Source organism: Schistocerca piceifrons, chromosome 3, assembly GCF_021461385.2.
Source record: "Schistocerca piceifrons isolate TAMUIC-IGC-003096 chromosome 3, iqSchPice1.1, whole genome shotgun sequence".
NCBI classification, from domain to species: domain Eukaryota; kingdom Metazoa; phylum Arthropoda; class Insecta; order Orthoptera; family Acrididae; genus Schistocerca; species Schistocerca piceifrons.
In genome coordinates, this window is record NC_060140.1 from 949,053,947 (window position 1) to 949,068,172 (window position 14,226).

General features: G+C 42.4%; 1 protein-coding gene across 1 annotated transcript in view; it reads right to left on the reverse strand.

The window, feature by feature from the left end:
• LOC124789858 (carcinine transporter-like) overlaps nucleotides 1-14,226 on the reverse strand; it is a 113,552-nt gene that overhangs the window by 22,154 nt on the left and 77,172 nt on the right. Inside the window, exons 7-8 of the mRNA XM_047257371.1 lie at nucleotides 11,502-11,716; nucleotides 7,567-7,754 (exon numbers count right to left, since the gene is read on the reverse strand). Of these exons, the coding sequence (XP_047113327.1) occupies nucleotides 7,567-7,754; nucleotides 11,502-11,716 (403 nt within the window). The remainder of the gene's footprint in view (nucleotides 1-7,566; nucleotides 7,755-11,501; nucleotides 11,717-14,226) is intronic.

Sequence of the window (14,226 nt, forward strand, 5' to 3'; positions counted from 1 at the left end):
GGGTCTCATGTACTCGTCAAACAGTTCATCAAAACGCACGTAATAATGAATTTCTTCTTTACCAGTAGACACCGGTGCTAGGAGTTTTCTCTTCAGCTCCGATGTTGAGAACATCACGTCACTTCAAACGTCTGTAGTGAACAGATTTTTTATTGGAAACGATTTTTGCATTTTACATTTAACAAAATACTATATTGCTCAGCAGCTACATAAAAATTGTTGTCCTTCTTCTTACTCACTGATTCACTTAAAAATTCGTAAAATCTATTACGCGTAACATCACTTATTCCGATACAAAGCTGGAGAAGGAACACCACTAAAATGAGTCGCAAACATGACCGTACGCACGATGCTCGACACTGGCTGAAACTACGCAGCAGTTATTGCACTGAGAACTCATAACTGCCAACAAAGAAACATATCTGAACACAAAATTGGCAACAATGAAACTCGTTTGAACCTGCACAACGGAGGCGGGAGTCTTCGATCCAGCTTTTACCAGTTTGCAATGGTAAATCCTAAAATTTACCAATGTCTCTTGGTAAATGTTCGAAATCTATAGATATAATGAAAAATTTCGTACTTTTACATGCCGTGATGGTAAATCTTTTCACCGGTAAATTCTAGGATTTGACAATTATCTTTCATTTACAGTAACATGTGTATTACACTTCGTCGACATTCATGAAATGTTTAAAACATACCATTATCTTGCACAATAAACGCCGAACGAAGAACGGCGGGCCACAGTGATCACAAAGGTTCGTACCGTCAAGATCGAAGGTGAACTCCTTGAGAGTTACAAACCGTGAAGGACGTTCAGCTAGGTACTCACACTTAAAGAATTCAAGCAACATCATATTGGTGTCACGGGATGATGAGATTTGACGGAATGTGATGGCATGCAACCCAATATGAAACTGTGGTCTTGGAGCTTATTGAGAAAGTGGCTAGCCTTTAAAGCGCAGCTGCAAACCGTGCGATAATATGCTTTGTAGGTACGAAACAAACAAACATCCAGAGGCTGAATTTGTCCAGTAGTTCCAGGTGGTATGAACCGCAATGTCACACACTTTTCAGGAGGGATAGTTTGCTCTAAAGGAGTACAAGCAGCCCAGGAATCGAGCAAAAGCAAGTCATTTTGAGCAGCTGTTGGCCAAAGTAGTGCTCGTACCATAGCTGTAGTTCTCTTAAGCCCGTTTTCTCGCTTTTAATGGCTGAGACGTAAATATTCACTATTGCCCTTGCAAGATCAGGCACGCAAGAAAAGAATCGTAGGGGACAGAACACTTCAGCTCCTCGCAGAACAGTAGATAACTTTCCAGCCAGTTTACCCTCCACATTAACAGTGGGCATAATTGTGGATGAAAATTCTAAGGCACTGATGTTATTTGATCTTGATACAGCTCTCTTGATACCTCTAATTTCCAAGATTGTTTTTATTTGCGTATCCTCCTCAAATCCCGATTAGTCGTTGTTGAAAACAAATTCCTTGCTGAACGAAGAAAATTTGTTTACCTCATCTACAAATTTTCTGATCGATTCCGCAGTTTTCTGTACATCGTCATCATGATGCTTTGCTTGAAATTTTGTCATCTTACATCTTCCAGTTCTGTAGCACTGTTTGAAGTTATATAAGCATCATCCTGCCTTCCTTGAAATCGCCGTAATGAATGTATCACGCAATTTGTTTTGCATACAGGTATTGTGGTACGTCGCTAACATGCACATCCTCTAAATTGTATCGAGCATCCTTGAAAAAACGCTCAAACACCAGTTTTTGTAACAAGTGCCCCGTGACCTCCATTGAATTCCCCCCCCCCCCCCCCCCGATAACTGAGTGGTCTGTGTGACGGGTTGCCGTCCTACGGGCCCGGGTTCGATTCCCGGATGGGTGAGGGATTTTCTCTCCACGCAGGGACTGGGAGTTGTGTTGTCTTCATCATCATTTCATCCCCATCCGGCATGCAGGTCGCCCAATGTGGCGTCGAATGTAATAAGACCTGCACCAAGGCGGCCGGACCTGCCCCGCAAGGGGCCTCCCGGCCAATGACGCCAAACGCTCATTTCCATTTTTTACCTCCTTGAATATCCATAGTTTTTCTTATGCTCTAAACGGTCAGACTGCGGACCTATTCGAAATCAGTTCATAGTTGTTCTTTATTGCGCTGTCGACGATCTTCCATCTACGTAATTATGCTCGCTACCCGCTCCGTGGGCAACAGTTAAGTTCACTGGAGACGGGATATGTGGCTCCGTGGATGGTGAACACTCCTCATGTGTATTTTCCGCAAGGTCGAGCATATACGACACCACACGTTCCACTGACTCATCTTGCAAATACGCTAATATTTCAGCTGCCACTTCCATCTCACTGTGTGAAATTCACTGGGTTCCTTTCTGACGAAATGTCAACTTCGGAAACTGTTGTGGTAGATATAATGCAATGTTTCCTTTGTTTATCTTTGCCATTGTTCTGCTTTGTATGAACACCACTAGCACTATAGCACTGTTGCGAGTTACTCGTCGCCTAAGCAGCTCAACTACGCCCCGTAGACTCATGCTGTGCTCACCATTCAATACCTGCAGTCCCGCTCCGTGTTGTCATTAGCAACCAATATTGTGGTTGCGTGGTAGACAATATGTGGGAAGTCGAACGCCGTAAACATTATTGGCCAATTGCGACCTCGAACTCAAGGCGTTCCTTGTCACACTTCAAACAGAAAACCTCTCGGTGATATACGACGCCTCTCTTGTAGCCCCTGTCAGTGTACACTACTGGCCATTAAAATTGCTACACCAAGAAGAAATGCAGATGATAAACGGGTATTCATTGGACAAATATATTATACTAGAACTGACATGTGATTACATTTTCACGCAATTTGGGTGCATATATCCTGAGAAATGAGTACCCAGAACAACCACCTCTGGCCGTAATAACAGCCTTGATACACCTGCGCATTGAGTCAAACAGAGCTTGGATGGCGTGTACAGGTACAGCTGCCAATGCAGCTTCAACACGATACCACAGTTCATCAAGAGTAGTGACTGGCGTATTGTGACGAGCCAGTTGCTCGGCCACCATTGACCAGACGTTTTCAGTTGGTGAGATATTTGGAGAATGTGCTGGCCAGGGCAGCAGTCGAACATTTTCTGTATCCAGAAATGCCCTACAGGACCTGCAACATGCGGTCGTACATTATCCTACTGAAATGTAGGATTTCGCTGGGATAGAATGAAGGGTACAGCCACGGGTCGTAACACATCTGAAATGTAACGTCCACTGTTGAGACTGCCGTCAATGCGAACAAGAGGTGACCGAGACGTGTAACCAATTGCACCCCATACCATCACGCCGGGTGATACGCCAGTATGGCAGTGACGAATACACGCTTCCAATGTGCGTTCACCGCTATGTCTCCAAACACGGATGCGACCATCATGATGCTGTAAACACAACCTAGATTCATCCGAAAAAATGACGTCTCGCCATTCGTGCCGTTCGTCGCTGAGTACACCATCGCAGGAGCTCCTGTCTGTGATGCAGCGTCAAGGGTAACCGCAGCCATGGTCTCCGAGCTGATAGTCGTCCATGCTGCTTCAAACGTCGTCTAACTGTTCGTGCAGATGGTTGTTGTCTTGCAAACGTCCCCATCTGTTGACTCAGGGATCGAGACGTGGCTGCACGATCCGTTACAGCTATGCGGATAAGATACCTGTCATCTCGACTGCTAGTGATACGAGGCTTTTGGGATCCAGCACGGCGTTCCGATTTACCCTCCTGAACCCACCGATTCCATACTGTGCTAACAGTCATTGGATCTCGACCAACGCGAGCAGCAATGTCTCGATACGATAAACCGCTATCGCGATAGGCTACAATCCGACCGTTATCAAAGTCGGAAACGTGATGGTACGCATTCCTCCTCCTTACACGAGGCATCACAACAACGTTTCACCAGGCAACGCCGGTCAACTGTTGTTTGTGTATGAGAAATCGGTTGGAAACTTTCCTCATGTCAGCACGTTGTAGGTGTCGCCACCGGCACCAACCTTGTGTGAATGCTCTGAAAAGCTAATCATTTGCATATTACAGCATCTTCTTCCTGTCGGCTAAATTTCGCGTCTGTCGCACGTCATCATCGTGGTGTAACAATTTTAATGGCCAGTAGTGTATATTCTTGAGGCTCTCCCTAGCGTTCTCGTGTTTACCCTAAGATTCCGTGGTGAAACGTGCCATTCTTCGTTTGAACTTTCCTACTTCTTCTGTTATTCCAGCCTGGTAAGGTTCCTAGACTGATGGATGATACTCGAGGACCGCTCTCACAAGTCTTTTATACGCCACTTCTTTCGTGGATGAATTACATTTTCTTAATATCCTTCCAATGAATCTCAGCCTGACATTGGGTTTTCCTATAGTTAATTTTATGCGGTCATTGCACTTGACGCCGTTCTGGATGGTTACTTCTACAATCTTACTGTCACTGTTTCGAGTTGTTTTTTACCAATACCGCAATCGTACAGTCCAGTACGTTGCATTTATTTGCACTACCGCTCAAAAGTTTTCAGTCAACTGTCACAACTACAGATTTGTGCTTAAAAGAGGAAATTTGTTTTGAATATTCTTCATACTAAGTGCGTCTGTTGTGTATCTGACTGGCTGTTCGCACAGAGGGGCGTTGATGGGTATCCACAACAACTCTGACATGCCATTAGCTAAGACGTTTCTATTCGAAGCGGCCTCATTTCTTCAGCTCTCTGTGAAGCAATCACTTTCCATTAGTTTACAGTACATTTTGTTCGTCTAGCAGTGTGTTTGTATGCACTGATAAGGTTCATACCCTCTTAGGTGAAACTGGGAGGCAAGCAGGCGAATGGCATCGCAAAATGTGCTGTAATTGTAGCTCTGCATCTGGAGGCAGTTCTAACGAGATAATAGCTACAAAGTTTGGCGTAGCCCGATTTACAGTGGTGTGTAGTCTGCAGTGGTTCAAGCGAACTGCACCCAGTGCATTTGTTTCGCGATCGGGAAGACCCCGAGTAACATCGTACAGGGAAGATCAGCTCATATGTGTACAGAGTAAACGTCAATGGACTCTTACTGAACCTAAAACTTGTGAAGGAGTAAAGTATGTATGCGAGCAGTTCCAACCCCTCTCTTAACAGTGTAACGCCGTCTTCGTGAACAAGGTTCAAAGGGATGCATAGCGGCCAAACGACCTTATTGCAATGAGCACGGCAACATAATGATTGGAGCGTGCAGCAATGGTCCAAGGTGTTACTCACGGATGAATCTAAGTGAGAATTACTTTACAGCCGTCGTCGAACGACTGTTCTCCGACTTCGTGGAGAACTAGTGATGAGCAGTGTGTGACACCAAAGGTGAGTCATGATGGAGTGTTGGTCATGGTGTGGGCGTGTTTTGTAGGTGATTAGGTCGGTGATCTAGTGAGAATTAAGGAAACATTAACGAAGGAAGGATAGCACATGATTCTGGTCAACAATGCAGTTCTATCTGGCAAGGAAGTTACTGGTCGCGGGTTTGTTCTGCAACATGACAATGATCCCAAACATGCTTCAAAATTGTGCAGAGGGTATGTCAATAGAAAAGGGATATTTGGGAAATATGACTTGGCCAAGTCAGTCGCCTGACTTAAATCCCACTGAAGTCTTACGGAATGAACTTCGTGGAGCGGTCAGAAACTAAGGTCATTTAATTTTGAAGATGTGTACAATTATTTACAGGAATTTAGTGCAGAAATATCTTCAAAAACAGTACAAAATCTTATCTCCAGAATGCCAAGAGTTTGTGCAGCTGTTCTGAGAGAAAGGATAGACACTGTGAAAAGGCTAAAAAACTAAACCATGTTGTATTGTTTTTAACGACAGAACGAGAATATATGTTTTTAGTTGGAACAGAAGTATGGGACTGTGAGTTCGCCTTGAAGCAAAACACTTTTGTTATTTACTTATTAACTCCCAAACTATTTTTAGCGACAATATCGCCACCATCAGTGGGTTCTTTGATTCTAAAACATGCAAAAATAGTATACTTATAAACCTTGTGAAACATTACTACATGTGTTCTGTTTGGTTCTATATACTGTTTCAGTGAATAATATTTACTTTGTGCGATATGTTTATATATTGGAATAAAGTATATAGTTTTTATTATGGGCGGTCGAAAACTTTTTACTGATAGTTTAGTTTCTGAATAAATTCCAGTCCATGCACCAATAGTCTATGCTATGCGGGTTCTGGGTTCCAGTTTTGCTATAGACAACAGCACCATCTGCAGACAGATTCAAAGAGGTTCCTATGTTGTCCTCTAAAACATTTCTACACATTTTAAGTAGTAATGGCTCTATAACACTAGGTACTCCAGAAATTACTTTTCCATTTAGGTCTATTTTGTCCTCTTAAGAACCATTTGCTGAGTACTACGTGCAAGTCTTGAATCAGGTTCACGAGAAGACATTGCGGAAATATATAGAGTGCCTTGTACAAGTCAGTGAAATGGCATCACCCTAGACACTCTGGATTTCATGACGGAACAGAGTGAGCTGTATCTCGCAAGATGTCCGCTTACGGAGTACTCGTTCATTTTTAAACAGGAAATTTTTCTGCTCCATAAACGTCCAAATTCGCAAGAGTGAAACATGCTGCAACAGACTGACCTCAACAATATAGGCCTACAAATTTCTCGTGATCGTTTTATCCAGAGTGGAGGGAGGGTAATTTTATTTGAAGTTTGGTTATAAGCTAGCTTTTGATCGGTTACGAGAGATATTCTTGAAAGATAATATTCCAGACGGAATGAACATGCGCCAACGGTAATTTCACACATCGTTAAGAATGCTGTGAACCATTCCAGTTCTTGTACTCTTGTACAACTTTTTAAACTTGTCTCTCTTACACAGCAAATTTTCCAGATATGATTCGCTTCGAGTGGGTAGTTACTCATCTTACGACAGATCGACATTTCATGAATCATACTTACAGTATGAGGTTAGGGGTGTTCTGAGACATCAATCACAGGAAAAACATTATCAGCCTCTACTTTTGCACGACATGCTGGGTATCACAATGTACCAGACAGAACCGATGGACGAGCTTTCAAACTGAGTAACATTCAGTTTAAGAGAACTAAAGGCAGAACTAAGTTTCAACTTCTGCTGCATTTTAGCTGTTGTAACCTCTGGCAACTGAAGTGACATTCCACGTTCGAGGTCACTGAGTTCTTCTGACAGTACAGTTCTGCTGTTCTTGCTTCTCTACTGACCACACAATACTCCCCACCTCGTTTAACACTGGATCGTCTGTCTCTCTGGATATCTAGTGGTCAATTTCGCATTACAGACGGGTTTCGCGATAGTTGAGGTAGTGTCCGTCGGAGGAACTAACATTGTACTTGGTGCTTCTTCGATCGTGTGCTCTCAAAATTCTGACAGTACATCTCTGTATGATCCAAAATACCTCCGTTGCAGCATCTGCGACTGAACTTGGATGAGCAAGTTTGTAATAGATCAGCTACTGATGTGTTACACCTAACATTTCACGTACCATCAACGCCAAATAGGGCAGAGCAGACATGGCAACCCCGGCGACAGCCCATTCGACACTGGTTGCGATCTGGCGTAGACATGTGGGGTGCACCTCGATGCTCTGCAGGTTGGTCATGCTCATGTTGGCAGTGGTGCTGAACTGCATCAGCAAGGTCCCCATCACGACGGGTGCGCCCTCGACGTGTGCTGTGCAGAAAGAGAATTTTTGTACATTCAGTTCTGAGAAAGAGACTCTAAGAGGTCCGTGAATAAGGAATTTATTGCTAGCGCACTCGAGCAGATGCAACTTCGATTGAATGTCCACGCGCTGCCTGCGATATGTAAGCTACAATAGAATCGCAGACCAGAGAGTAGTGTCGACAACAGTACGAGCAGTAGCTCGCAGTCGTGAAGAGCGATGGCGCTGCCTGGGCGATGTAAAACCAAGTATTACTATTCATAGCCGCGCGCATATGTGATTTGTAACAACTGATTTTGCACTATTGTCATATCAAGTACCACGTACATGTTTTTAAAAAAAATCTTTTAATAATAATCTTTCTCATAAAAATAACTTTTGACCATCATTAGTCTGAATTTAAAGATTTTACTAATTCTCTTGTCCATGGTCATCCCGACTATCGTAAATAAAAATCAGTTGTTTCTTTTTACACATGACAAATCTAGCGGCCAGCATTACACTGGGCTGTGCCAGAAAAATTTCTTATAGGAGCAGATATATACGCGTTATTCGAGGTAAGAATTTTCAATTTATTCAGTGTGATCTTCCAGGGCCATAACGCAGCACTGCTGATGTCCAAAATTTACCAGTTTAAATTCACAGTCAGTTAATTATTGAAAGGTTACATGTGAGCCACAATTTCTTTTTTTTTTTTTTTTGAGAAGGTAGTCACATTTTATTATTCCGAGGTTACAGAAGTAAACTGTTGGGAGGTTACGAGAACGATAGACCATAGATGGCTGTGAGAAGACGCCAGCCAACACAATGCTGAAAAATATACTCAAGCTGTAATTCATGACATATGCAAATCTTCTTGACCCTTTATTTTACTTTTTTGCAGTTTGTGATGTATGTTCAAAATTTAATGAAAAGAATTGAAATGTGATCATTACAGATTTGTTAAACAAATTTCAAATTTAAGATTCCACAGTTTGTCAAATGGTTGCATTCCTTTGTTGTTTTAATAGATCCCATCTTAAGTGAATTTCTTTGAAATTCCCCAAATATTATTTTTACATTTACATTATACGTGTCTCTGTTATTGGCAGTCATAATGTCATACTTTGAAGGAGATTGTTTCCTATTAAACTTAAAATTAAAGCAGATGTACCATTTCACTTCTTCTCCATTTTTACTTCAACCATTTTCACTTTTGCTAAGTGAAACTGTGGTGTCACCGCCAGACACCACACTTGCTAGGTGGTAGCCTTTTAAATCGGCCGCGGTCCGCTAGTATACGACGGACCCGCGTGTCGCCACTATCAGTGATAGCAGACAGAGCGCCGCCACACGGCAGGTGTAGAGAGACTTACTAGCACTCGCCCCAGTTGCACAGCCGACGTTGCTAGCCATGGTTCACCGAGAATTACGCTCTCAATTGCCGAGACGATAGTTAGCATAGCCTTCAGCTAAGTCAATGGCTACGACCTAGCAAGGCGCCATTAACAGTATATTGCATGTATCTAAAGAGTCTAACTTGTATCGCCAAGAGCGATGTACACCAATGATGGATTAAAGTTAAGTATTCCAGCAGCTACGTACTTTTCTTTATAGCATTCATTACGTATCCTGTTTCAGACCTCACGCCAGCCTGCGTGAGTTTAAGCGCGTGCCTTTTGGTTACCCGTCACTGTGGACTGGCTGTCTTGTCAGTCCACTACAGAAACTAAGTTATTTAATGCTACCAAGAGCTCCAAATTCTGGGCTAAAAAGACATAATTACCTTAAAATAAAATAATATTGTGTTCATTGAACTAGGTAATTAATTTACAAGTATAAAACGTATAAATTTGTTATATTTGTATTTCAACGTATCATGAAGTTCAAAACTTGTAATAACATTGACTGGAAGGTACTATCTTTAAATGTATTTTTGACAAGTGTTAATACAATGTGAAGAAATAAACATATGATCGAATGATGTAGGAATAACATATATTCTGCATAGATTCTAAAGCATTTTCAATATTAAAAATAGGTACAAAGGAACGAATTGTGACATTTAGTTCTTGTAATTTTATTGTGTGGTTCTCCCAAATTTGATCGCAATTTTTTGTTTCAGCACACACAGCGAGAATGAGCTCTATAAATGTAATGGCTTAGCATGATGTAGTACACAATGGATATTTTGCATCTTTCAAACATAAATTATCTATATACTTCTATTAATTAAAGTGTATTCTAAAATAAAATAGGTTCCAATGTTGAGAAGTTAGCTGAGAAAATTTATTACTTTCGAGTATGTATCTCAATGATTGTCATAGCAAGTTGGATGTGGTAGTCGTTATTTTCAAGCAGATGCACATTACGTGAAAGTTTAATGCTATATGTGAGCATTTATCCTTGGTTATAAACAAACCAGTGCTTAACTCATAAAGTAGAATAACTGTTGTTCATCTCATGAAATAGAATTTCTTACTGTTTCTTAAACAACCATTTTACATATGGTTATAAGAAGCATCCTCAGCAGCTTACAACAGAAGTAACTTAAAATTATTCGTTTTTGTACATTTTCTCAGCAAGGATTTTTGGGTTGAACCCATGGTTCTGGGATTCACTTTAATTATAAGCTGAGGATGGTCTCCACTTTTAATACTGGTTAGATTTTGCAGCTACATATTGTGCTCACGTCAAACAGTTACTTTCACAAATGCCATGTTCCCCTGATAATGGACAAGAAAATTATAGGGCTGATTATGGTAAATGATGGTGTTAATTCAAATAAATCGTATTAATGAGTTTTATTACAAAAAGATTTCGTTTCATGTACAAGAATATCTGTGTGCACAACAGCAGGCAACAAGCAGAAATTGTAAAGCACTAAGACTAACATCTAGCACCACAAAATGGCCTTTTTCAATAACTGATATGTTTTTACTTTTACTTGTTCTCAACAAAGTGGCTGAATATTGACATAGCGATTACTTGCACTTGCAATTTAGATCACTGTTGATCATATTGCCGGCATTTCTGCCGTTCTATTCGTGCTGATTAAATTTATGGATTAGCTGTAGAACTGCACACTGCATTTATCAGCATATTTGAGTATTTATTGTGTCCATTTAAGGCAGTATATCGTTTTCTCACTTGTTGTATTGTATCCTGCCCCCTCCATCCCCTAAAGATGTGCTATCCCATTCATGATCAACCCAATTACTCACAATGAATTATTCCTCTAAATAGGAAACTGAGTGCATTACTCTTTGCTGAGAGCAGAATAGTTTTCTCCACTAAGCCATTATCTCAAGCAGGATGAAAGACTGGAGAAACCTTCCACCTCACCAAATTTGTGCAGGGGTTGGCATACTAAACCTTCGATTGTGTAACAGCGTACATTAATCATCACCACACGTTACAGTACTTGGCCATTTATAATTGAATTTTGTCAGTGTCTAACATGTCGCATTAGTTGTTGTCACAGTCTAAGAGCAACAAAAAAGCGAACATTGTCTAAAAACAAAGGAATCTGTTCATTTCTCTCTCAGTTTTACCAACCTCCAATCTGTAAGTATCACTCCATCACAGTTTCTACACAAGATGGTTGTATGTTGGCTTTTCTCCACCTCTACTCACCTCATCGTTAACCCAGCTGGTTACCACGGCGGTCCTGTCTGAATGTTAGACCACTAACTAACTGTAATCTCTTACGATTTTCATCCAATTTTTAGATAAGATAGAGGCTAAACCAGCAGAGACACATGGACACAGCTCACCAGTGAACAGGCAGAAGATGAGAACACAGGCCAGTGCGGCCAAGAGTGCACTGGCTGCACTGGGCCAACGGCGACCGAACCTCGCTCCAAAGTAGTTCACCACGTAGAAGGCAGCGAAAATTGCCGCCCCCTGCGCCACTATCCCCAGGAAAGGGTTCGCGCTCAATCGGCTCACTGCTATCACTGGTGAGAACATAGTCAGCAGGTACACCGACCTAGTAACAACCAGAAATGCGCACATTGTATCCACTAACAAGTATCAACATGCACAGACTCCTTTAAATGGACTTATGACACATTCTTTAATGTAACGTCTGGTTAAAAATTGTCATTAAGCTATATTTGTATAAAAATTGAACTTAAATATGCGATTTTACCATCATCATACAAAGAAAATTGGGAAGCTTGTACACTGATTTTAGATGCAGGTCCAGGTATAGTATGACAGACAGATAGCCAGAATGAGATTTTCACTCTGCAGCGGAATGTGCGCTGATATGAAACTTCCTGGCAGATTAAAACTGTGTGCCGGACCGAGACTCGAACTCGGGACCTTTGCCTTTGCGGGCAAGTGCTCTACCACCTGGGTTACCCAAGCACGACTTACGCTCCGTCCTCACAGCTTTACTTCTGCCAGTTCCTCGTCTCCTACCTTCCAAACTTTACAGAAGCTCTCCTGCTCAGTTGGTAGTGCACTTACCTGTGAAAGGCAAAGGTCCCGAGTTCGAGTCTCGGTCTGGTACACAGTTTTAATCTGCCAGGTAGTTTCAGACAGATGGCCAGTCTGAAACTTTATTCTGGACAAGCCCTCGTAATCTGATGTTCTTAGTAGCTACAGTAATGTGGATGGTCAGTTCTATTAATTTAAAGCTGCTCCATTTCCTTCTATTTATATATACATTACTTAAGTTTGTGACCGAATTCAGTCTTTGCATCCAGACTATTTTCAAGTGGATCTGAAAGTCGTGCTGCTGTAAAACAGCTTCAAGCATTCAGCATGAAGTGTTCTCCGAACATAGAGAAGCTATTACTCATCGCTTCTGGCAGTGTGACGTCGGAAGATGGAATCTCTACCTTGACACCGCCCCATTGGAAGAAATTGCATACTGCACGACTGTGATTAAATTGTCCGTGGTCAGGAATGGTTGTGTGTAGCTGATAACTGGTCGGTTCATCAACCTTGCAGGTGATAACGTGGTGGGAACCTATCGTGTCTCAAATGAGCCCCTTCTTTTTCTTCTTCAGAGCAAGTTATATCATCTATTAGTCCTCCAGTATGACTAAATACACATATCTCATTACAGTTTCCCTGACAACAAAAGAGATGGGACATGCACGCTGTTGTATCCCAGATGGACTCGGACAGGAATTAATAACGTCGGATTGAGTGAAAGCCCATCATGGTGGTTAATGTAATATGTCGTGCATACCGAGCCGGCAGTAGAGGGACAGGTGCCCAGATGCTAAGTCCTATCCATGTACTGGCTGCTTTAGCTAAAAGTCCCTGTTTACCACTGCTAGGCTATGTTGATGCCATTTTTTGATTCTATTTTCATTTACTGGTCATTGCTCACAGACCGCTTTTTGGTCATTTCTGTTACCATGAGTAATTTCTTTCTAGTTGTCCTAGTACCATTGACCATTTAGTGTAGTTGATTTTATTAAACAAATTATTAGGCTGACATCTTGGGTATTCGAGAATTCAGCCGAATATTCGCGTCGTTCTCGCACGATATTTCAACAGCGTGCCTCGCTGTCTTCTTCAGGTGCTACCTGAGACTGGTCTTTGGGTCGATCGAGTCCAGTATTTATGCCTGGAAGGAGCTGGGCGTTCCGTCTTCGGTCCGCGCCGAGTCGAGTGTTCCCTCTGTGGTCCGCGCCCACCAGACTCGGCTTCAATGCACCCCTCCAGTCGCCGGTGTTCCGACCGCCGTCCGCGCCCGGCCTCGCCGTCTTCTGAAGTCGAGTTCATGATCTGTGGTGTGTCAAATCTGGTCTCTAATGTCCGACACCTTCTGTCTCGGCTGTTCTCTCGGTCTCCGCTTCTATTTCTTGTAGAATCCCAGAGTGTCGTGCGTTGAGTTTTCACTAGCTCAATTGCTGGATTCCAGGCAGTGCTGGTTTGGTATCCCGAGTCACAGTTGATTTGATCATCTGTGACCTTAATCTCAATGGCTTCTATAATGACACTGTCCCCAAGTCTTGAGGTCTGTGTCACAATCTTGGTGTCATTGCAATCCACTGAGTGACCAAGTTCCAGACAATGCTCTGCTATGGTTGACTTAGTTGTCTGTCTGAGTCTGGTGTGTCTTTGGTGTTCTTTACACCTGATGTCCACAGTTCTGGTGGTCTGGCCAATGTATGACATCCCACACTGGCATGGTATGTTGTAAATACCTGGCTTGCGTAGCCCCAGGTCATCTTTTACATTCCCCAGCACAGCCCCAATTTTGGTGGGTGGGCAAAATATGCTCTTGGTGTCATATTTCTGAAGAATCCTGCTGATTTTGGCAGAGATAGGTCCGGCGTATGGCAGGTATGCCATCTTCTTTGCCTCTTCTGGTTCTTCTTCTGGATCCTTTGGCTGATTGGCAGGTTGAACTGCCTTCTGGATATCTCTAGAGGAGTACCCATTCCTGCTGAACACTGATCATAAGTGTTCTATTTCTGTGGTCAAACTATCAGGATCTGACAGTTTGTGCTCTGTGGACCAGTGTTTTGAGCA